Raw genomic sequence first — 22,981 nt, forward strand, 5'->3', positions numbered from 1 at the left:
ACCACTTTGTTAATTATTATTAATTTTATATATAATTTATTAAACGCGTTACCTTTTTTATATTGGTTGGGGTCATATCGAATACTTATTCCTATGAAAATTATTATTTGTTCATAATAAAAAATATATTTTAATTTCCTAATTTGTTTTTGAATGACTACATATTAAATATGTTAACCGATCTTGAAAAGATGTTTACCGAAGTCTTAAACTATCGGCACCTATATTGGAGATATCAACTCCCAACACGCCGAATGGAGTCGCAGCAACATTTACCCAGATGGTAAAAAGCTACATGAATGACCCACGGCAAATTATCTACATCTAATTTATAACCTAAAACAAGGCAATAGCTTCCAATTAGCAAGATGAAAACGATTACCTAATTCTAAAACTGCAGCAATACCAGCGTGTTGTTGGACTTATTATAAACTCTGCAAAATTAACCATTCCAAATGGCTATGGCAAACGTTACACATTGCTGGAACAACGAATGTGAAAAGCCATGGAAATAATATAAAACTAGTGACATCCTAAAAATCTCTCAGGATCTAACTCGAAAAAATGAAAACTACTGAATCCATGAATCTTACCTACTAAAACAGAAGAACTGAGCACTCGTCGGAAAACTTAAAAAAAAACCATAAAAACTTCCTTAAACCGTTCTGAAACCAATGAAATAAGCGAACGACATCAAAAGCTACAGAACGATCAATATATTGAAAATAATATGTTATTTTCAAACTAGTGCTTTAGTCCAGGTCCAGCTCGAAGCTACACAGATGATCACATGTGGCACCAGTTCTAAGGAGACGCCAAAAAGCAAAATAAATGCTTTTAATTTCTCTCAAGAGATTTTTAATTTATTCTGTAGAACTAGCGGATGATATTTGAAAATTACCGTGAGCTCTGATTTATATTTGTATTTATTTTATAATGGCCAAAAACTTGCCAGCACTCTGATAACACTGACATGACGACGGCACACTCTCTTTGTGGACTTTGACGGATAATCAAGGGTCGGTGCTGCATTGTGCACCGTTCAAATGCAAATAACATGTAACTATGTACACTCAATAAATAATACTGCAGAGGCTCAATGTATGTCTAATTGCCACCCGTCACCATCTTTCGCCAAAACATCCAAACTTAACTACATTTTAATAAAATACTACTACACCAGCTTAATCTGTGTCTAATTGCCACCCGTAACCATCCATCTGCCAAATAACTATTAATAATATTTAAACTTATAAATGTTATAAGCTTAACCTAGTACTTGTTTAGTTGGGAGATTAATTGAGGAATAACAGAAGCTGCGACGAACACGTATTTGCATTAATGACATACATTGAAAAAAGATAATAAAAACTGGAATGGTATTCTAATTGTTTTTTGTGTGTTGTTTATTATGCAAATATATAAAAACGTATATTGTTTAATAAATGTAAATAATTATGTGACATCTCATTATCTAGACAAATATAGTATATATCACACTGAGCAGCAGGTAGCTTGTATTATAATGTTTAAGCTTTATTTTTGGCCAAAACCGAATGTTCGTTTCCTCTTTAATATATAAATATTCCTGAAACTATAAAAAAATTGGTAAAAGTATTATTTTTTAAATATGTTTATATATTTAAATGTTTTCAGAATGATACATCTATATTATATATATTTTTGAGATTTATTATTTATTTCAGAATATATTTTTGACAATAGCGTCTTATGGTCGTTTTTGATCGTAGCATCCATCATTGCTAGGTTAAGTTTATATGTCATCTAATCCTGTCATGTGTTCTTCGTTGTTTTGAAATGAATAACTACATTAAATTTGTACAATATTCGAACACATATCATAAACATGTTACTAAATATTGTTTTAAACATGTTAATTACGAAAGCAACAGATTTATGTGTGATAGAAGATCCAATAAACTACTGGAAAAATATTCTTCTTTTGATGTTGAAAAAGATTCTTCAATATTGAACAATGATCAGTATATATTCAGCATTAACAAAGAAAACGCTTCTAAAGATGTTTTTAGTATTGTTTTACCTCCACCGAACATAACTGGCTCTCTACATTTGGGTCATGCGCTAACTGCAACTATTCAAGATGTATTATGTCGGTGGAAACGTATGAACGGTTTTAACGTATGTTGGTTACCTGGCATTGACCATGCTGGAATCGCAACGCAAGCAGTCGTCGAAAAATACATTTCTAAAAATAACACAAATAAGCAACAAATCGGTTATCGACAATTTCAAGACGAATTATGGAAATGGAAAGAAAGACACGAATTAAATATTGAAGAACAATTAAAAATGTTAGGCATGTCATTGGATTGGAGCAGAAAAACATTCACGATGGATGAAAATCAAAGTAATGCCGTTAAAGAAGCATTCATTCAGTTATTTGAAGAAGGATTAATATACAGGACTGATAACTTAGTGAATTGGAGCTGCCATTTGAGATCAACTATATCAGATATTGAAGTTCAAAATATGAATTTATCAGGATATACATATTTAAATATACCGGGATATTTGAAACCGGTTAAATTCGGGTTTTTAGCTGAAGTTGCTTATAAAGTAGATGATAGTAATGAAGAAATTGTTGTGGCGACGACAAGACCTGAAACTATATTGGGAGATGTTGCTATAGCCGTCCATCCAGAAGATATGAGATATTCACATTTGAAAGGATCTAAATTAAAACATCCATTTACCAATAAAACTATTCCATTAATCTTGGATGATTCGGTAGATATGAAATTTGGTACGGGAGCTGTAAAAATAACTCCAGCCCATGATAAAAATGATTATATTGTATCTAAAAAACATAGATTAGATACAGTATCAGTTATAAACAAAATAGGTATTATTGAGGATGGTTTTTCGAAGTTTTCTGGAATGAAACGATACGATGCTAGAGAGTCGATCATGAATGAATTGAGTAACTTAAGTTTATTACGGAATGTAAAGGAACACGCAATGCTCATTCCAATTTGTAGCAGAAGTGGAGATGTTGTAGAACAACTTTTAACGCCGCAATGGTACATTGATTGCAAAAAAATGTCTCAAGACGCATTGGAGTGCATCAGAAATGGCTCTATAGAGATTATCCCTAATAATTATGAAAAGATGTGGTGCGACTGGTCTAAAGATCATAACGATTGGTGCATTTCAAGACAGCTTTGGTGGGGTCACAGGATTCCATTGTACAAATGCTATATGACAGAAGAAAAAGGTATACATTTTAGAAAAACAATCTCATACTCCATCCAATATATCACCATTTCATTTTTTGTGTCGTCTCTGTATATCTATTATTTATTAATTCAATGCCATCCAATCTCATGTCTTTTGTATGCTCATGCATGTTCTTTAAATATAACTTCTACATACATATTGAAGATCATGGGTGACAATACACATCCCTGTGACACTCCCCTGTATATGAAAATTCCACTTGTTCGATCATCTGTTATGATTGTTACCTTTTGGTTATATAGCACTAATTCAGTGTGTGCCACAATCTGAAATTCCAGTTTTCTACGCCGATTTCCATTTTTTTTAAATCTATGAAACACATACAAAGTATGTATAGATAGAATTAAGAATTTGCCTGTAATTTTCCTATTTATATATTTCTTCAATATTCATACTACATTTTTCAATGTAATACTCATTAAAAACTATCTAATTTTCGCCACTATACAAAAGCTTTTTTTAGCCCTCATTGAAGAACCTTTGTGAAATATTGTTTAACCAATCATTTATCACACTTTTCACTTTGTTATGAGACTGTGCATTTTTGCTCAACAATTGTTTTTTCTTTTCTCATGTTTATAGGAAGGATATGAAAGTTTTCTTGTAATAAATAATGTTTTAATATCAAAACCCAATGAAGTCACCAATAATATTTTATTTTGCTTTATGTATTTGTAAGTAAATTTTCTACATCCCATCTTATTGGCTCTTTATTTCTTATTAGGTGTACATTAATTTAAATTGGAAATGCTTTAAGTTGAATCATCATTACTCTATCTTTCACTGAAAGATAAGCAGTCACCGATGCATCCATTTGTTTACATTAGAATTACAACTCCTCTTTAATGAATGCCAGATCCATCCCTAACAATTATATCTTGAGTATTAATTTCCCTAGTCATGTTCTTATTTTCCATGTATTATAATTAATTTGATTTAATAAATGCTGATATTTTATATAAATTTTCAGATAAATTTGTTTGGATCGCCGCTCATGATGATAAAGAAGCGAAATTGAAATGTGGAAGCGTTTTCAATTCTTCAAATATTGTCTGTGAACAAGAAAAGGATGTATTAGACACATGGTTTTCATCGGCAATTTATCCATTTTCATCACACGGCTGGCCTAATGCAACGTCTGACTATAAAGAACTTTATCCACTAGACATGATGATCACTGGACACGACATTCTTCGGTTTTGGGTTCATAAAATGGTTATGTTGGGTAGAAAATTAACTGGTAAAGTGCCGTTTTCAAAGGTGCTCCTTCATGGTATTATTTGCGATTTAAGCGGTGCTAAAATGTCAAAGAGCAAAGGCAATGTTATAGATCCGTATGATGTTATAGGGGGTATTACTTTGAAGGAACTGAAGAATAAAACCGAATCAGTATATAATGATGGACTGTTGAGTGTAGATGAATATAAAAGTTCTATAGCTGGACAAATCCAACAGTTTCCTAATGGAATCCCTCAGTGTGGCGCAGATGCATTGCGATTCACTCTTTGCAGTCAGGACGTTAAAAAGACTTACATAAATTTTGCTATCAAGGATTGCAATGCAAATAAACTGTTTTGTAATAAAATATGGCAAAGCATGAGGTACGCAAATGGTATGACTGAAACGTTGAATTCTGACTTGTTAGAATCATTTAATATAAAAGATCTTGGCGTTATAGATCTGTGGCTTTTGAGTCGATTGGCTTCTTTATCGCTAACAGTTAACGAATCGATTGATAAATATGATTTTTATGTTGCAACAAGGGCTCTGTATAAATTTTTATATAATGAAATGTGTGATGTTTATGTCGAATGTACGAAACAAAACTATAGAGTTACTTTAAATGAAAAAAAGTTATCAGCTCACTGTCAAGTATTCTCAGTTAGTTTCAACACAGCTTTAAGATTATTATCGCCTTTTATGCCTTTCGTTGTCGATCAATTGATCGATCATGTGCCACTCGCAAAAAACAGTATTTATAATTATGATGATTCAAAAAACAATCTAGTAGCTCCTAAATATGAATATTTAACAAAATGGAAAAACGAGAAGTTAGAAAATGATATGGAGTTAATCTTAGACATTGTATCGACAATAAGACAATTAAAAGTGTCTCATAACATTAAAAAGCACACAAAATCCATAATATATGTTCACAGCAAAGGCTTTAATATTAAGGATTTAATCAAGAAATTTTCTGATTTAATTTTGTATTTGACTGTAAGTGAAAAAATATTTGTAATTACTGATTCAGAACCCACAGACATATGGGATTTTAATTCAAATGGTAGTGTTAAAATTTATTTAAGTCCCCTGATGTCAGAAGATATTAAAACTGAAGTCGATTTAGATAAGTTGAGAAAAAAAAGAATGACGATATTGAAAAGAATTGAAAGATATGATCGAATCATGAGTCCGGAAGGTTTTAAAACTAAGGTTCCAAAAAATTTGCAATTGAGTTATGAGAACAAAATGAATGCCAGCAAAGAAGAATTAAAAAAGATTGAGAATATACTGAATGAAAATGAGACTACGATTAATGCAGAAAGTGTAACGAGTTAGTAAAATTTTTTGAGTAACAAACTAGTCATTGAAGTATATAGTTTTTTTTTTAATTTTATGATAAAAAATGTTATTGCCGAAATATATGTTTTTTATTATTGTTGTATAGATACGTAATTAATATTATGATATTAAATAAATAAAAATATGATTTTATTTTAATATTTTATTACTAAGATCTTAATACTATACAAATATGTTTAACATACAAATGATTAGTAAAATAATAACATAAAACACAAACAAAATAAATAGTAGTTTTCTGGTATTTTTATTATGCAGGTGTACATAAAATATATAAATAAATAAAATAAACACAAAAAAATAATTTATGGCAAAATATTTGTTGCATATTTATTATCTATCAATACAACAAAATAATATCACAACTATGCGCCATATTTATGAATGCACATAAAATTAACATAAGCGAAAGATTATCTATGAACACATTTTAATATTTATTATAAAAAAACTAAGTGCTTCTAAAGAAATGTGATTTCAAAAATATATTATTTGTACAGTCTCCAAATTTGAACTATAGTAAGAATTGATTGTATAAATATTATACATATACAATGATAATTTATGAAAAATCATTGGCAATTCAATAACTGCCCACGGAAGACGGTAAGCCAATACATACCTAACATCTAAGCATAAAAAAAAACTCGAATATTATTTTTCTCAATATGTACATCACTTTTTTTCCAAAAATATTACGATTAAATCTATTATAAAATGTAATGCATGATTTTATAGCCTTGTTATTTATGGTTTTTTTGTTTTTAAAATAAATCTCGATGTCGCAATAAGTAAAAAATGTGCTCACAAATAGAAGGGTGAAATTCTTATGCCCTTCCATTTTTTTATAGTTTTTCTTACCTGCATGATTTACATGTACTTTTCTATAACATTTAAGAGGCATACTTATAAAGCAATTAATCTAATATATACATTATTAGCTGGCACTGAACTTATAATGTTATAAAATATATATCAATTTGCGAAATTCAATTTTTTATATACACAATTCATTTGAAAAATATTTGAGTATGTGTTGAATCATCTTTAGCGAATATAAGAAACGGATGCTCCGCTTTGTGTTCCAGCATTAGTTCTTTACTAGTGAATTCTTGCGAACAAACATCACAAGGATGCGTGTTTGGTTTTAGATACATAAGGGTAGGTTTCGAAGAATACTGTCCACCTCTACAGTGTAACTTACGATGAGCTGCAAGTTTACTTCGGCTAGCAAATTTGTTCTTGCAACGTGAACACTTGGTTTTATCCTGAAATGCAACATATTCATTAGTCTATATAATTAACATAGTACCTTATTGAAAAATCAACAAAAAGTTTGCCTAACTAACTGAAAATTTACAACCTCAATCACAATGGACTTTTACATGTAATGTGTAATCTGAAAAGTGAATTTGTCACTTTTTGCTTGCTGATTGATCAGTCATAAAATACGAATCGCAGTCTTAGTGTTTAGTCTGGATAAAGAGACAAATGACAACTGCCCAGAATGACGGAGTGTTGTCCTTGAGAAACTGCTGAAAGACATAAAATGTCTGCAAGTCTTTTATTATATTATCAATTTATTTTATTGGAATTAATTTAAAATGATATATCTAGACATCTTCTTTTGTGATTACTCTTGGTGTAGGAATCTAAGATGCAAAGAACAATTCGCCAATTGAGGCAAACACAATGAAAGAAGCGTTATGGTCTGCAGTTGCATGGTATGGTGGGAATCAAGTCCATGTGCAAGGATCGCATGAGTATTACTATCAAAAATTCAATGTTTCAATCAACTTTAACAAGCTTCTTGTGGAAAATATTTCCAAATACTGTCTATGCTACTATCCGAATCCCACAAGACAAGTCTTTATTATACTTGCAAGACATTAGTAAATAGTATCACAAAAATATGGTGCCCCATTATTTTGGCCTATATAGTGTATATACATATAAAATAGATAGTTATACCTTTTTCTCATGCTTCAACTTGTGTTTAGTAAATGCTTTCAACGTCGAACAATCCTTTCCACATTTGTTGCATTTAAACATAAATTTGGTCTCTTTTTTCAACTCTTTTGGTTCGATCTTGTGATTTTCGATATGATTTTCATACAAGCATTTCTTTAAAAAATTTATGCCACACTCTTTACACTGGAAATATTTATTAATCTTCTTGTCTTCTTTCTGTTTCACTTCAATGTTTATTATGTGCATTCGCTTATGTTTAATTAAATTGCTTTGAAATCTAAACGTCTTTGTACACTTATTGCAACGAAACTTGCTCTTGATTGTTTTCCTTATCGGGCATATGTGTAGCTTCATATCAACTTTCCTATCGAACACCTTCGAACACCATTTGCACGTCAATCCTGCAGATTCGTGCAACTTTAAACATGAAGTAACACTCGATCTCCTTCGGTATAATTTACCGCAAAAACAAGCATATGAACCATCGACTTCCCCACTTTCACCTTCGTCATTAGTCGACGACTCATTCTTTGATAATTCGTGAGCTGATTCGTGTCGCTGTAAAGATTTCAAATATCGATACTGCTTTTGGCAAACTGAGCATCGATGCTCAAGAGGCGCTAATAAATCACCAACGTTTAATTCTACATCATCATCAAGCGAATCACTGATAATAACCTCCTTGCTATCTTCGGCGCCGTTTAGTTCAATCAAAACCTTTTCGTCACTAAAAACAGCTTTGTGTATCTTAACCACTTTAGGACGGATATTGACGTCGTCCCTGTCTGCAAAATATTCATCTTTAACCAGACAAGAATCGGAAATCACAACTTCAAGATCTTCATTTAATGAATCCTGTTTTTCAAATTCACGCTCTAATTCTTGCTTAACAGAAAATCCATCATTTTCTAACTTCGCTACATCTCTGTTATGTTCTACTTTTTCGATTCTTAAATTTAGATAATTATCAGGTAATAATAAACTTGACTCGTTTGCATTTAATTCTGCTTCGTGTAAGTCATGTGGATCGTATTCTATGTTTAATTCGTTTTTAATGCCGATTTCGTTAGTCTCATCTTTATCACGGTCAATGTTTATTTCTTCTTTTATGCATATGCTATCACTAAAGCTTGTGTCTTGGTATCTGAAAATAAATATCAACAATAATTATATATCACAGCAATATTAAGAGTAGTTCAAAAAATAAATATTCTAATAAACATAGCCATCATGGCTATGTTTTTAATAACAAAAAAGTCAGTAAAGAATACACTTGGACAATAGTGCATGCAATGTTTTTTTGTTAAATAATTTTTAAATTCCAGTATATTTGTATGTATTTGTTTTGGATGATCCAATCATGACATTGTAACAAAACTGGTCAAGAGAGAAGCATTTACTTTTCAAAATAATTTCTGTCACATTAAGCCACCGCCGTCTTTATTTATTTATTTTCATATATATGTATGTTATAATCCATGTAAATACTTTCACGATAGACCAGTGGTATAAGTCAGTGACATACCTGAAAGACCTGGGTTTGAATCCCATATGAACCCTAGTGTTTTTCAATTTCTATATTGTCTTGGAGATCGGAATTAGTGATTATTATATAATTATAATTGCAATCAATCATCACAAATTAGGTTTTTCTAGATTTTTCAATGATAAATTATTAAAATAAAACAAAACTCGGTTGTGCATAGTAATATTTTATAATTAATACAAATAAATGCCACTGATTTACAGACTGATTTCGAACTAATGTCTCTTTACTTAGTAGTTGTTGATTGGGATTAATTTTGTTATTTTGCAACGCAAGATTTACAGTTTATAAATAAAAAATTTCATATTGCTAGTGTTCTTTTATAATACAAAAGATTATGATAGATGAATTTGAAAACCAAGATATCTAACTATACAAATCAATGAAAAAATATGAAATTCTAAAAAAAAATAGAATTAACAATATCCTAAAATTGTATTTGTTCGACATACTAGATCTAGAAAACACAGGAAGAAACAAAACTCATAATAAACTCATACAAAAAGAATAAGCTTTCTTTATTTACAGTATCTTGTTTTCTAATATGCAATAATACATACCCTGAAGTATCAGCGATGTCACACATCTTAACCAATTTTTTTTATAAACCTAAAAAATAATAAATACATCATTTTAAAAAATTACTAACTGAAACATTTTGTATAATATTTTTACACTATTATTATATATTACTAGTTTAAAACATAAATAAACTTGTTAAGACTGTGATTGTTTATTCACTATCTCCTTTCCTTGTTACGTTCTAATCAACTTTAAGGCACCCTCTTTTTGCTTATATTCAAACTACATGCTTTTGATTTTGCCTTTATTATACACAACCATGTACACACATTTCTTCCAAAAATATGCAAAATCAGATTGATAGAATGCATGGATGACGTAACTACTTCCGCGACGCTTTTCGTCTGCATGAACGACTTAAACGAGTTGGATTTTTATTTGAATGATGATATATAAGATTAGCTAGAAACATGCACCCATATAAATAATTAGCATAATGTAGAGAAACAACGGATAATTTTGGTATTTTCCAATAGATTTTTATATAATCTTATAGTAAGAATGTCATATTGAACTATAAAATAATACAATTGAACAGTAATCAAGATATAGTGCGTTTATGGCAAAAATAATTAAAAAATATGGAATTGAGTTGAATACCTTATAATTGGCTAAAAGCCGATTTCAACAATGCCAAAATAATGTTTATGTCGTTACATTTTTGTTCGAATCAAAAAACGATTGTATTTTAAGTTTAAAACCAATACAATACAAGCGAGGACAATAACACAAATCAAACGTCAATTTTAACAGTGTTGCCATAGTGAAGCCATCAATCTAATTTTTATCCCGAAATAAAAAAATTTAAATGCTAAAATAATCTTAAAAAGCTGGTGTTTTAATTTAATAGTAATATTTTTTGTTTTAATAAATATAAACTAGTGAAAATTATAATAAATAAACAATAGAGAAAAAAATATTAATTTAATTTTAAAATGATTATTTATAAATTGTTTTAAAAGACGTTTCCTTGTATTTTTTAAGTTATTTTATAATATTTAAAAAAGAGAGCACACCAACGCTTGTATCTCAAATAATAACAAAGAATTTATTGCAATAAACTTTATTGCAATAAATTTTTTCATGACAAATTTACACTTTATTGAATAAAGTGTAAATTTGTCATGAACTTTTTATTGCGGCGCTATATAATTGAATGGTATTTTTTTAACTTATTATTTATTATTTCACATTTTCCTCTTTTAACTCTTTATTACCTCATGGCTCAAGGATGCTTCGCAATGTTTTTTTCTTGAATCTGTTGAGACGATGCTTATCCATGATAAACATTGCTTATGCTTTGCAATTCTAAATCAACATTTTGATTTTAGTTTAAATAGAGTTTTATATATTATTGTTTTTTTTTGCTTGCGAACGTGATCATAATAAAGCTACACTTATATAATGAAACGTACTTAAGATTTATTTATATAACAATACTTCCCACTGTCGAGAAATCTAGTGCCCCGTTGCATGTGTTGTCAAGAGATGTTTTATCAATTATTTTTTTACAAAATCAGAATTGAATAGTTTACCAGAGTTTTTTTAAGTATATACTTGGATGGAATGGCGGCAGTGGAAGACATCAAATATATTTATTCTCAAAATTGTATGTTAACTTGCTGGTAAATTTTTAAGAAACATTATAACGATTTATACCCAACACCAGTCAAGAGACACGCCAGACACGCTTCTGAAGTCCCACATACTGTACCCATGAACCTAGTAATTGTTTATAAAATCGCTGCATTCCTACTACGCTCTCCAACGTGCGGAGCGAGTGTACGGTTTATGCACATAACGGCGTATATTACACAGTACAAAATCAAACTATACAAACTCGACTCAATTACACACTGACGCTCGGACTACTACTTCGCTCAAGAACTTCTTCGCTACACGGACCTCTTCCTCAAGGACTTGCAATCACCTCCAGGACACGCACTCACGACCAAGCATCGACGACTTCTAGATGAACTATTTGACGCAGGGCCGGCCCGAGGGGCAGGCAGTACAGGCGATCGCCTGGGGCGCTAGATCTTGTGGGGCGCCGTGATACCAAATAAAGGCGCAATATTCACTTAAAATTATCAAACAATATTGTTAAAGAATATAATCTGATATAAGTTTTTTATACACTACTGTGTACTCTTTAAATTATTTCACACGTAAAAAATCACAACAAAAAATAAATTATAAATTCTTAAATACCCACAATCGTAAAAAAGAGCATGTTGTAAAATATAATATATTATTTCTTTAATTTTAATTATATTTTTGCGCTCATCAAGTGTTAATAGGGGGGGGGGGGTAAATTTAGTTTTTGCCTGGGGCGCCAAACAACCTAGGGCCGGCCCTGATTTGACGCAACCAATTCTTCTTTTACATCATTATAGGGGCGTGGGAAGGAGAAATAAACAAACCCAATTATCTAGAAAAGAAAAATGCACGATATTTAGAATAACGTGTCTCGCCATACATTGCAATTTATCCTCCTCAAACAAAAGGCTTTTTTATTTTTAGTGTCCTCCTTTGATATTTTCATAATCTGATCACCTTATCTTAACGGAAATTCGAAAGGTCAACGAAACCCTTGAAACACTTTAAATCCTTTATTTTGTATATTCTACATTTTACAATAAGTAGGATCATGCCCGCATCTGATATGAACGGTTGTGAATGGTATAACATATAAGTACACACGAGGGATATACGCGTGATTAGTCCAAGAATATTGGTCATTACATCCGTTTTACTAGACATGTTCCAAATATATCAGAACAATATGTATATCCTCATATTCAGCATACACCAGCATAACATTTTACTTTTATAAACACTGTAGTCAAATAAACGTGTACTTAGTTACTATAAATTTTCTTTTTAGGAAGTAAATTCGTCTATTTTATTAAATACATAAAAAATTCCATACATAATATTTATATTATTCTTATTATGATTCCTGCTTAAGGTCTACCTAAGATACTACAAACAGTCGAGGTAAAGTTGGATTTGAATGACCTTTTTTAGCTCCCAAGCTGGACCGGCGAATTGTCCTTATTCAAGTTAAGACATTTTAACCTGTTTCATGTCAAGAACATTATTACATTCATTACCTCTTGTAAATCGAAGATTATAAAGGTGATGGTAATATTTAAAAGGGAAGGAAATAAAAACAGTTTTTATATTTTTAGATTTTACATATATTGCAAAATAACTATCGACAAGTAGATATGCATATCACAATTAATTTCGTATTAACAGCACGTGTTTTCTATTTAAAACAAAATATTAAATGATTTTTAATACATACAATAATAATAATTCAACAAACATATCACGAACTTAAATTTTACAATATACACATTACACAAATGAAAATCAGACAAGTTATATAAGTCTAAAATATCAAATATATAGCGCATGTTCACCTGTATGTGATTACATTCAGGTCATGTACGAGAATAAAATAAAAATAAAAAAGACATTTACACATGTTTAATTCAAAATAATATATAAAAAAGAATCTGCAGTTTTATCTATGTATCGTATATAATATACAAATTTTTTTATATTTATTTTTTATCATAAAAATTACACAACATACAGAATATACCTTTTTTTAATAGTTTCGATATATTTTGTATCGACTAACAAATAACATAGAATTTATACATTTCCGAGGCACTGATTACACGTATAAATATTATAAGTTAGTAATATGCCCCATAAAATATATAACATTTTATTATGTATAAATATATAAGAGAAAATTTCAATACTATGAATGTAATAATTTTAAAAAAGTTTCTTTGGACATTATTATGTTTGCGGCACTATTATAAGGACGATTTGTATTGTTTTAAATGAAAACCGTTCACAGGTATTGTCTCGTACAGCCGATGTGAATTTTAGTTTTAGACACGACTCAAGCTATAATTGTTGTTCTTCATTAGACACCTAATTTGCAATATGGCTACAATTATAAATTTTATTATATATATAAGTCGGTTCTATTCAAAGCTGCATGCTGATAATAGGTAAATTCTAAAATTTAATAAAATTATACTATACATTATATATACGCAGTCACACACAAATACTATAGGATTGCAACGAGATAATAAGACGTTTTATTATATATAGGATCAATATTAGTCGCAAACGTATCTTATTATATTCATTATTCAATCCTATCTGATTTGGTACTGAACAATTGTTCACAACAAATGATCAGCTGATTTTGGTACGGAATTAACGCTCGATCGATCGACAACAAACAACTATTCATCTTCTGCATATTCTACGCTCATGTAATACCACTGTTTGTATTATAAATTATTTACAAACCCTACTTAATCGTTTCTATAATTTACTTACACACGCTAAGCTTTATTTTTCATATCAATTAAAACGTTTAGAATATGGTTTGCATACTTTGGAGTAGTCGATGCGCGTTGTAAATTTTGATAAAAATAAATTATATACGTATATTGGAAGTACGACCGAGTTGCTTACGCACGGTGCTATTGCTGTAATTGTTGTCATAACGAGTTACACATTATTTTGACATGGTGTACGTTTATGACATTTTTTAAATTTTACATGTTTTTCAATGAGTGATTATTGTGCGGTACAAACTGACCGGTACTACGTTTCTATATTGTAACCTGTATGTTTTGACAGCGTGCGCAGCTATGCATTTCAACGATTTGTATCTTAATGGATTAACTATATCGCATACGCATTGTCCGCTCGACGTTATTATATCTTCGAACGTTTCATTGTAATAGTTTACTGTGTCAATGTGTGCACCGCCTTCCAAGAGTACTTTTACAACTTCAGTTTGACGTGGAGTATTCTGTAAAAATAAATAAAAATATATTAATACATCTTCTTAAAGAACAATTAATGAAATCTATTTAATAATATTATTATTACTTTTGCAGCTAGGTGAAGCGAAGTATTACCACTTGCGTCTCTTAAATTAGGATCTGCACCGACTTCCAATAATAACTTGACTAATCCGGATAGATCACCCGGACTGGAGACTCTAGGACCATCGATACCATTTCCGGAACAAGCCAAATGTAAAGCCGTTTGACCACTTCTTACCTAATAATTATACAATAAATCAATTAATTACACAATACAATAATTTTGAACTTTCTACTAATAATTTAAAAATATTATTTAACTAAGAATAGTATACATTAAATTTTTTTTTTGTTTTATATATAATATATAAAATATTCTCAATGAGCTGAAGTAGCTCATTATTAGAGAATTTTCAATACTTAATATTTACGACCTAGCTCGATTTTAATTAATCATTACATATTCATCCATGAGATTAGGAAAATCTGGGCAAACCTAATTTGTGATGATCGATCGGAATTATAATAATTTAATAATCACAAATACGGTAGAAATTGAAAAACGCTAAGATCTATATTATATTCACCTTGATATCCATTTTGACAAGGGCGTAAACTGCTTGTTTTATAGAATGATCTATTCCTTCCGGTAAATCAGCCTCATCTAAAAGCCTCGCCATAAGACTAGCTAGGTGTAAGCAGACTAACAACACGCGTTCGACGGCTCCCAGTGTTTGATCGCGTTCGCTGGCCGGCCTCGAGTTGAGAAGTGCCCATCCTCGAGACAATTCGTTCACGGCTTTTTCTAGTACAGGGTTTAGGTCGTCAAACGTGACTGGCGGAACTACTCGTCCTGGATCATATACAAAGCAATTGAGTGTCATAGGGTATATTTATAATATATATGTATTGTTTATATGTTGTGATGAATTACCTCGTGATGGTGGGCGAGACCTTTCGTGTACCATGAATGAGAACAGTTCTGCGAAGCTATGTAGGGAAGATTGAGTCATTGGCGATACTGGACCGAGCATTGATCTTTGCATATCGAGAGCACGATGCCATAGTGAACGACAGCGACCAAAGCGACCGGCGTCTGCGTAAACTGCACCACGGTAGCGAACGTAATACGACGTGTCGGGATGAGCTGGTCCTAAGATTCTTTCTCTAATGACAAGAGCCTGCATTCTCATTTCGTCGGGGTCGGCTAATAAGTCATCGAGTTTGGAAGGATCCGTTACTTCTTCTACAAAATCGTATGCTTCTACGCGAGGTGCGCCTTTCGGCTTTGGCAATGGAGGTCCATCGGCAGGAAATCTAAAAAGAAAAATTGTATATTTAAAAGAAGAACGTTTTCCACTTTTGAGAAAAATGTGAATTTGTTATTTTTTTATAGATATTCTTCACTTATATTTAACCAAAACATTGTATATTGTTATTGTTTTGCTTAAATAGCAGCCCTGATGACTTAAGCTTGAAGGTTATACTTGATTTTTATAATATTAACATAAATTAGAAACAGTTATATTTAAAGATTTTAGACGCTTGAAATGCACGGTACACAATGCCAATGAGATATTTTTATCACCAAATTTTCATTTTAACAATCTTATTTAGCAGTCTTCTGGATTCAAGTGATTTATGTTTGAACCATAAATGTAAATAGACTTAACTCCTCATGCAAAATTGGCAAAATACTACTTTAACCGACAGTTGCATTAAATAACAATAATTGTTTTGTTGACAAGAAAGGATTGTTATCAATTGCTGCATCCACAAAATGGTTTTTCACTGTTGGATCTATTTGACCTTTAACCAAATGTATTATCCACAATTCGTAAACAGTCCATCAGTTTGGTACATTGGGATTTATTTTCACCAGCACTTTTACTCAATCCATCATTAATAATTTTCATTTTCATCGCTTTCACCGCCTGAATTTTGTTTCTGGGTATACGTATCTTTAACAATTTCCCAAAGATTAAGTGCTTTGGATGCTCCGTTAATGTATTGCAACATATCTCAAGTAAATTTCTGTTATATTGAGCAACCGCCTTTGTGATTTTTATTGTTATGGAAAAGATTAGGCGAATTGGAAATTAAAACAGCTTGAAATTACTAGGAATTAATTATACTCTAAAAATAAACACACTGTCGCCTTTAAATGTGCTAGTCGAAATCAGTGTTCAATATCTTTACAACCAACTGCATAGTAAAAATTCATCAGCAATATAATAGGACTATCAATCTCAAAGGTTAATTTGTGCTATGATAATCCACTTAAATTAAGGAAATAAAAGAACTCAATTAGATAAATGGTAGCTTCTTTTTTCTCTGCAATCTTGTCAATCGAGTAAAATGAATGTGCTGCAACTGACATTATTTCTTAAAATAGGAAATTGGTTTTATCGACTTCATTCAAGTCATTCATTGAAGTTCAAAATATAATTGTATAAAAAAATTTTCAAAAGCAAATTTATACTATTTTGTTGTAATTTAGAAAGTAATCTATGTACCTACTAACTACATACACTCATCCCTCGATTTACCCGGTAGATACGTTTCAGGAAATATTGCGTAAATCGAGGCATAGAATGAAATTTGTAATAAAACGATCGAATAGTATTCACATGTACTTTTTTAATGTTTATAACTCATAGAGTAAACGAGCGACACTCACGCACTCCAAAAAGCAAATCGAAACACACTGCATGGCCAGTGGGAGAGATTCCAGATGTATGTTAAGTACAAGAAGTGGGAGTAAGCCATTAATCCTTGAATTTGTATACGTGAGGAACCAAATATGTTTGATTTGGAGTATTTAAAAAAAATATTTTTCTTAAATGTGTAAAAGTGAAACTGCATAAAACGAATAGAGATAAATGTAGTTATTTTAAAAAATACGTTGATTTATAAATTAGCAGCAGAATTCCATATAACTGTAAGTGCTAATAAATTTTGAGAATTATATATAGATATAGATTACTAATAATTATAAAATATAGCAGAGAAATTCATATTTTTTTTTGTAGTAACATTAAAATACCCTCACCCTTTAATATTTGTTTATAACTCATATTAGTTTTAAAAAAATGCTATTTACCTATCGTCCATAGCTCTTTTCCAAAGTTGTACAGCGCCTACCATATCTCGTTTTTTGTCAACGTAGGTAGCGCCGAGCAATTCTAGAGCGTCAACCCTTTGCTGCCTTGTTACTCGTTGCCCTCCATCGAGACCGATAAGATGTTCGACTATGTGATGATGGCCAGTTACGGAAGCGGCTAACAACGGCGTCATCCCTTTATCGGATCGATACAATTAGTAAAACATATATAATAATATTCATAATCAAACATCTATTAAACAATACCATAAGAATCAACATCCATTGTCGCGCCGTGATCTAGAAGAAGTTTTAGAATATCAAGTGAGCCGCTTTCAGCACAGTCGTGTAATGCTGTGTTACCCTTAACGCTCTTACGGTTGACGTCGGCCTTGAGAGCAAGTAGAAATTTAGCGATTCTAATGTGACCTTTATAACAAGCTATCATTAGGCACGTATGACCGTGGCGATTGGCTACTTCTATATCTGCAAGCACAATGAGTGAAACATTAAATTACTGTTCTTCGATTGTACATATACACTATGGTTATTGTGTATATTTACCTGCACCATTGTTTACTAAGTATTTAACTATCTCATAATGACCGTCGAAGCACGCTGCCCGTAATGGCGTTGAATTGGTGCGAGTTGTTGAATTAACGCGGGCACCTCGTTCGACTAATAACTTAACCAGAGGTAGATGACCTGCGGCGGCGGCACACCACAACGGAGGCGCACCTTCAATGGTCTCCCCGTCGAATTTGACTGAAAGCAATCATAAAACAATCAATTATTAGGATGAATATATCTCATAAACGATGTTGACATTGAATTGATATGTTATTCTATGACTAATTGAAAATGTAGCTTTGGAAGGTTATGCTGTCGTTAAAATACCTTTAAAACATACTAGTTAAAAATTACATAAATTTATACATCTTTTTTAAATTATAAAAAAGCTTACAAGTGACTAATTAAATCTGTGTGCAAAAGTAAAAAATGGCATGAGTCAAACATCACAATTTAACATAAGTGAAAACAGAATAAATTATTACTCTTACTTATGTTATATTGGTTTAGCTTTAAAAAATCGAAATTACCATTACTGATCGACTCGTCTCTATTTTTACTCGCGGTGTGTAATTTAGAAACAACTCTTCATAATTGACTCAAATTTTTTGTTAAGGCAAAGCACGTTTGGGACCAAAGTTTAATATATGTATATAAACATATTAGCTGTTGTGCCCAGTTTTGTTTCCAGTTATATCATATCATTTAATATCCAAAGTAACTCTTTGTCGAATTATTTTCATCTGCCAGTACATATGGTGTTTTGAATACTCCACTTATGATATTGTGGTATAAAATAATCGATTCTCTCATAGTATATTTTATCCATTTATTGACATAGAGAAGGCAAAGTGAATTACAATTTTAAGCAGCTTGAAGCGAAAAAACAAATTAATCAGAATCAATGGTATTCTGGGGAAAAAAAAACACATTTTCGCCCTTAAATATACCAATCAGGACTGTTTTGTTGTATTCAATCAGTGTTTAGATGTATTTAAATGCCTCAGAAGCATAATAGTGCTGTTTTAAACCTTTAGTTTGTGTAGGGTAGGGATATAGTTTCATTATGGTCTAGCCGTTCATGTCAGGACAATATTTGAATTTAATATGTGAAGATTCTGTGAATAACATAATAAATAGCAAGTGCATTTAAAAATTATTTAACCAATTTAAGAAATAATAACTACAATTTAATAATATGTAGAATTACCTGATCCAGGCTGTTCGATATCCGCATGGCAGCGTTCTATAAGGTATTCGGCTACATCGTAATGACCATTCCTACAGGCTATTACCAGGGGTGTAGCGCCCCCTGTTTTAGCGCCGACTAGCATGCTCAACTCGTCCTTCCCTCTGCCTCCATGTAGATAAACCTGTAAAACAATAAAATCAAACGTTAATCTCAATTTGTGTAAGAGTATATCATGTTACAATATCATTGTAAGCGATCGTGCTGCGGCAACTGTGCTAAATTGGAATGGGTACGTATCACTCGAACGCAAGTGGGCTTTCTTCCTGCAAAACCACTATGGTGAAAAGTGGGCCGAGTCTGAATCGGCATTACTTAATACGAAACAAGACGAGATGCTGCAACAGGGTATGAATGTATGTGTGTGTAGGTACCAGAGTGCAGTAATGCTCTTGCATTATCGATATTCGTAGGGCCACAAACCAGACGAGGAAACGCAACTGGTCAATTGCACAACGAGAAAAGTATCAAGAAATGCCACAGTAACTTTCGTTTTATGTCACGTTCTGAGAATTCTGGGATACATCGGAAAATTAGTGTAACCATATCGATACAAGTCAAAGAGTCATCTTAACGTGAGAATAAAACATTCATAAACTTAACTTGCTATATCTAAAAGTAAACTCGTGCATTAGAATCAACATCTTAACTCACATGTGAAATTTTGCACTTTTTTCAATACAAAAACAAGAATAAGAATCATTCAGCATTTTTCAAAAACATATACATAAACAAATCTTTAAGTCATAGATCCAACACAAAGTGTAAATATTTTTACACTTACTCATCTATACAAATTCAGACATTAATGTATACAACAGAGTCTTACCAACAAATATCATATTAGTGTATACTTACTAATATTGGCCTCAACCTTCACAATGGCGCCAAACTGACAGATATTTAATAAACAATATGATTTATATGGAAAATTTAGCATCTAATCGAATTCTTGATAATTTTCCTCATACTATGTATATATTTGGAATTGACAAAAATATGTTTACGCACCGAATACTGTTGACTGGAATTGTGTAGCAGGGAAAATAATGCACGTTCACTTTACAGGGCTTAACGAATTCGAATTCGATCATTCAAACAGTTATCATAGTAAAGACAAAGTTGCTTTTGCTTAATTTGTGGTAAGACACGCTTTTATATGCTACTACTATGAACATGCGATTTTTCTATGCTTCAGCACAATCAAGTATTGTGAGCGACGCAAAAACAATGTGAATTGTTTTTTTAAGCGGAGACAATTGCGCAGTGTGTTAGCTATATTTAGGGTAAGCAATCGCTAATAACTGCTATAGTTTGTATGGATATTTCTAAGAAAATTGTGAAAAGCGTTAAATTAGAAAATCACGCCATATTAGATTGCGGGTTGGGAAACGTTCAGGTAACGAAAAAACAAGGAAAATATCTAAAGAAAGAATGTCATAATTTTATTATAAATATGTTGGCAGGTTCAACTCAAGAGCCAAAAACAAAAACAGGATCATAGAACAGTCCTACAATAGCGCAGTGGATAAATGTTATTGTTTTTGAACTATAAATAAGTCATTTAATTCCCATCGATGGCGAAACGTAAACTTTACATATCCAACAAATCCCATTAAAAAATCAGTATAGAAGCAACTAAAATAGTAACAAAATAAAATAAATTGTAATAATTTTTCTTCAATGTTTAATACTTTTATTAATTCAACTACAACGAATGGCTGTATGTCAATGAAAACATGTAAGTCGATGAAAACATGTTATCTTATAAATAAATTTGACAGTTGAAGCATGTTAATTTCATTAAATTGTCAAGGAATACAGAGAAGAATACTCAAATTCCATGCATTCAAGTAATTACCAAAACTTTAACTAACCCTTATGTTTGGTAGTCATATTACGCTACTGAGAAATTTGGATCCACCAAAATAGTTTGTTGCAAAGGTATTGTACACACGTAATAAGACAACGATTATAGGCGAGACTGTTTATTACACGAATTTCATTGATTTATACCGATTTTGCCTCAAGCTACTTTAATTTTCAATTTGTCTTGCCTTAGTCATGCCAATAAATTAGTCACTCAACGCGACAAAAAGAATAGAATTGCAAGATAAATGTTATTTTTTGGTCGATTTTATGGATTTATAAACATAAATTAGTTTTATTTTTGATAAATAATTAGTGTATGTATTATAATACATTTTTTTTAATTAACGTATGATTGTATGGTTTTAACGGAATTCAACACAGTATTTAGCTTTGGTAGATGATACCCCATCATTGGAGTTCGAAACGTTGGAAAAATGCGCAATACAAAAACTCTCCCATCACCCAAAGCCCAAAAATATACTACATTTATTCATTACGTTAACACATTTAAACTAAATTTATTTATTAAATATTTATTAAAAATCAATTTTCTCATCCATCGATAATATGTTTATTGAATAATAAAACATAACTTGCAAATAGTAGTTAAAATGCGCCGTTCACTCAGTATTTATGTATATTATTTTCATTACTATCAGCAAAAACGTCACAGCATTGAAGGATCGATTTAACTACGCCTTTACAAGACCAAGATCAAAGCAAAACATTGTTATTAAACCGAATGGCGGAACGATTTAAATATCGAACCGATTAACTAGGCAACGAATTAACTTATGTGTCCAAACGATTAAAAATCGAGTACAAGGCAGTTAACTATCGAGATGAGAGACAGCTAACAACACCACGTGTTCCCTTAGATTGGAATATTTTTTATATGTTAGTTGTATTACAGTTCGCATTGGCGTAATAATGGCGAAGGCGTACGAGTTCGATTCTCAATGCACTGTTTAGCATATAATCGACATTGAGTAATCGAAAAATAATATTACGTATGCGATCGCAAATTGTCTAATCAAACTCAGCGGGCATTCTCAACAATAGAACGCAAGCGGTGAAGCGACTTCCTCAATTAGACGAGAGAAAGAAAGCTCTCGACAGTTTTTTATGCTTGAGAAAAAAATAACGTGATCTACGGCTTGAATTTGACAAACAATACCGCACATACACGAGAGCCTCTCCTGAGTAAGGTTGCGCAATCGGACCGATTATATTATTCAAGAGTATATTGATCTTGCTGCGAGAGAAAGTTAATTTTCCAGATGGCGAGGCGCACATGATTTGCAGTCGTTGCATTACATAAATTATATAATATGTGCCGTTATTAT

The 22,981-nt window shown here is 31.3% G+C and overlaps 3 protein-coding genes across 7 annotated transcripts in view; 1 reads left to right on the forward strand and 2 right to left on the reverse strand.

The window, feature by feature from the left end:
- Positions 1-1,744: 1,744 nt before the first annotated feature.
- On the forward strand, positions 1,745-5,997 carry LOC148236012 (valine--tRNA ligase-like). The gene is made up of 2 exons (XM_088184412.1): positions 1,745-3,256; positions 4,250-5,997. Exons 1-2 carry the CDS (start codon positions 1,819-1,821, stop codon positions 5,839-5,841), a joined length of 3,030 nt encoding a protein of 1,009 aa, XP_088040538.1. The 5' UTR covers positions 1,745-1,818; the 3' UTR covers positions 5,842-5,997.
- On the reverse strand, positions 5,993-10,735 carry LOC148236013 (uncharacterized). The gene is made up of 4 exons (XM_088184413.1): positions 10,565-10,735; positions 9,943-9,991; positions 7,837-8,980; positions 5,993-7,133 (listed from the first exon to the last, which is right to left on the reverse strand). Exons 2-4 carry the CDS (start codon positions 9,966-9,968, stop codon positions 6,876-6,878), a joined length of 1,428 nt encoding a protein of 475 aa, XP_088040539.1. The 5' UTR covers positions 9,969-9,991; positions 10,565-10,735; the 3' UTR covers positions 5,993-6,875.
- A 3,837-nt stretch (positions 10,736-14,572) lies between these two features.
- LOC148236014 (protein fem-1 homolog CG6966-like) overlaps positions 14,573-22,981 on the reverse strand; it is an 89,440-nt gene continuing 81,031 nt past the window's right edge. For all 5 annotated transcript variants that reach the window (XM_088184831.1, XM_088184834.1, XM_088184833.1 and 2 more), the window contains 8 exons: positions 19,725-19,887; positions 18,509-18,709; positions 18,212-18,430; positions 17,945-18,140; positions 15,776-16,158; positions 15,429-15,694; positions 14,906-15,079; positions 14,573-14,825 (listed from right to left, as the gene is read on the reverse strand). In XM_088184831.1, the coding sequence (XP_088040957.1) occupies positions 14,577-14,825; positions 14,906-15,079; positions 15,429-15,694; positions 15,776-16,158; positions 17,945-18,140; positions 18,212-18,430; positions 18,509-18,709; positions 19,725-19,887 (1,851 nt within the window). In that variant the 3' untranslated portion in view covers positions 14,573-14,576. The remainder of the gene's footprint in view (positions 14,826-14,905; positions 15,080-15,428; positions 15,695-15,775; positions 16,159-17,944; positions 18,141-18,211; positions 18,431-18,508; positions 18,710-19,724; positions 19,888-22,981) is intronic.

Source organism: Plectrocnemia conspersa, unplaced genomic scaffold, assembly GCF_051122295.1.
Source record: "Plectrocnemia conspersa isolate PC_06_02 unplaced genomic scaffold, ASM5112229v1 ptg000004l, whole genome shotgun sequence".
Taxonomy (NCBI): domain Eukaryota; kingdom Metazoa; phylum Arthropoda; class Insecta; order Trichoptera; family Polycentropodidae; genus Plectrocnemia; species Plectrocnemia conspersa.

Coding starts and splice junctions, on each gene's coding strand:
- LOC148236012 (XM_088184412.1), top strand. CDS start 1,819: ATGAATAACTACATTAAATTTGTACAATATTCGAACACATATCATAAA. Junction 3,257..4,249: donor CTATATGACAGAAGAAAAAG/GTATACATTTTA, acceptor ATAAATTTTCAG/ATAAATTTGTTTGGATCGCC.
- LOC148236013 (XM_088184413.1), bottom strand. CDS start 9,968: ATGTGTGACATCGCTGATACTTCAGG. Junction 8,981..9,942: donor GACATCGCTGATACTTCAGG/GTATGTATTATT, acceptor ATTTATTTTCAG/ATACCAAGACACAAGCTTTA. Junction 7,134..7,836: donor AGTTGAAGCATGAGAAAAAG/GTATAACTATCT, acceptor GTTGCATTTCAG/GATAAAACCAAGTGTTCACG.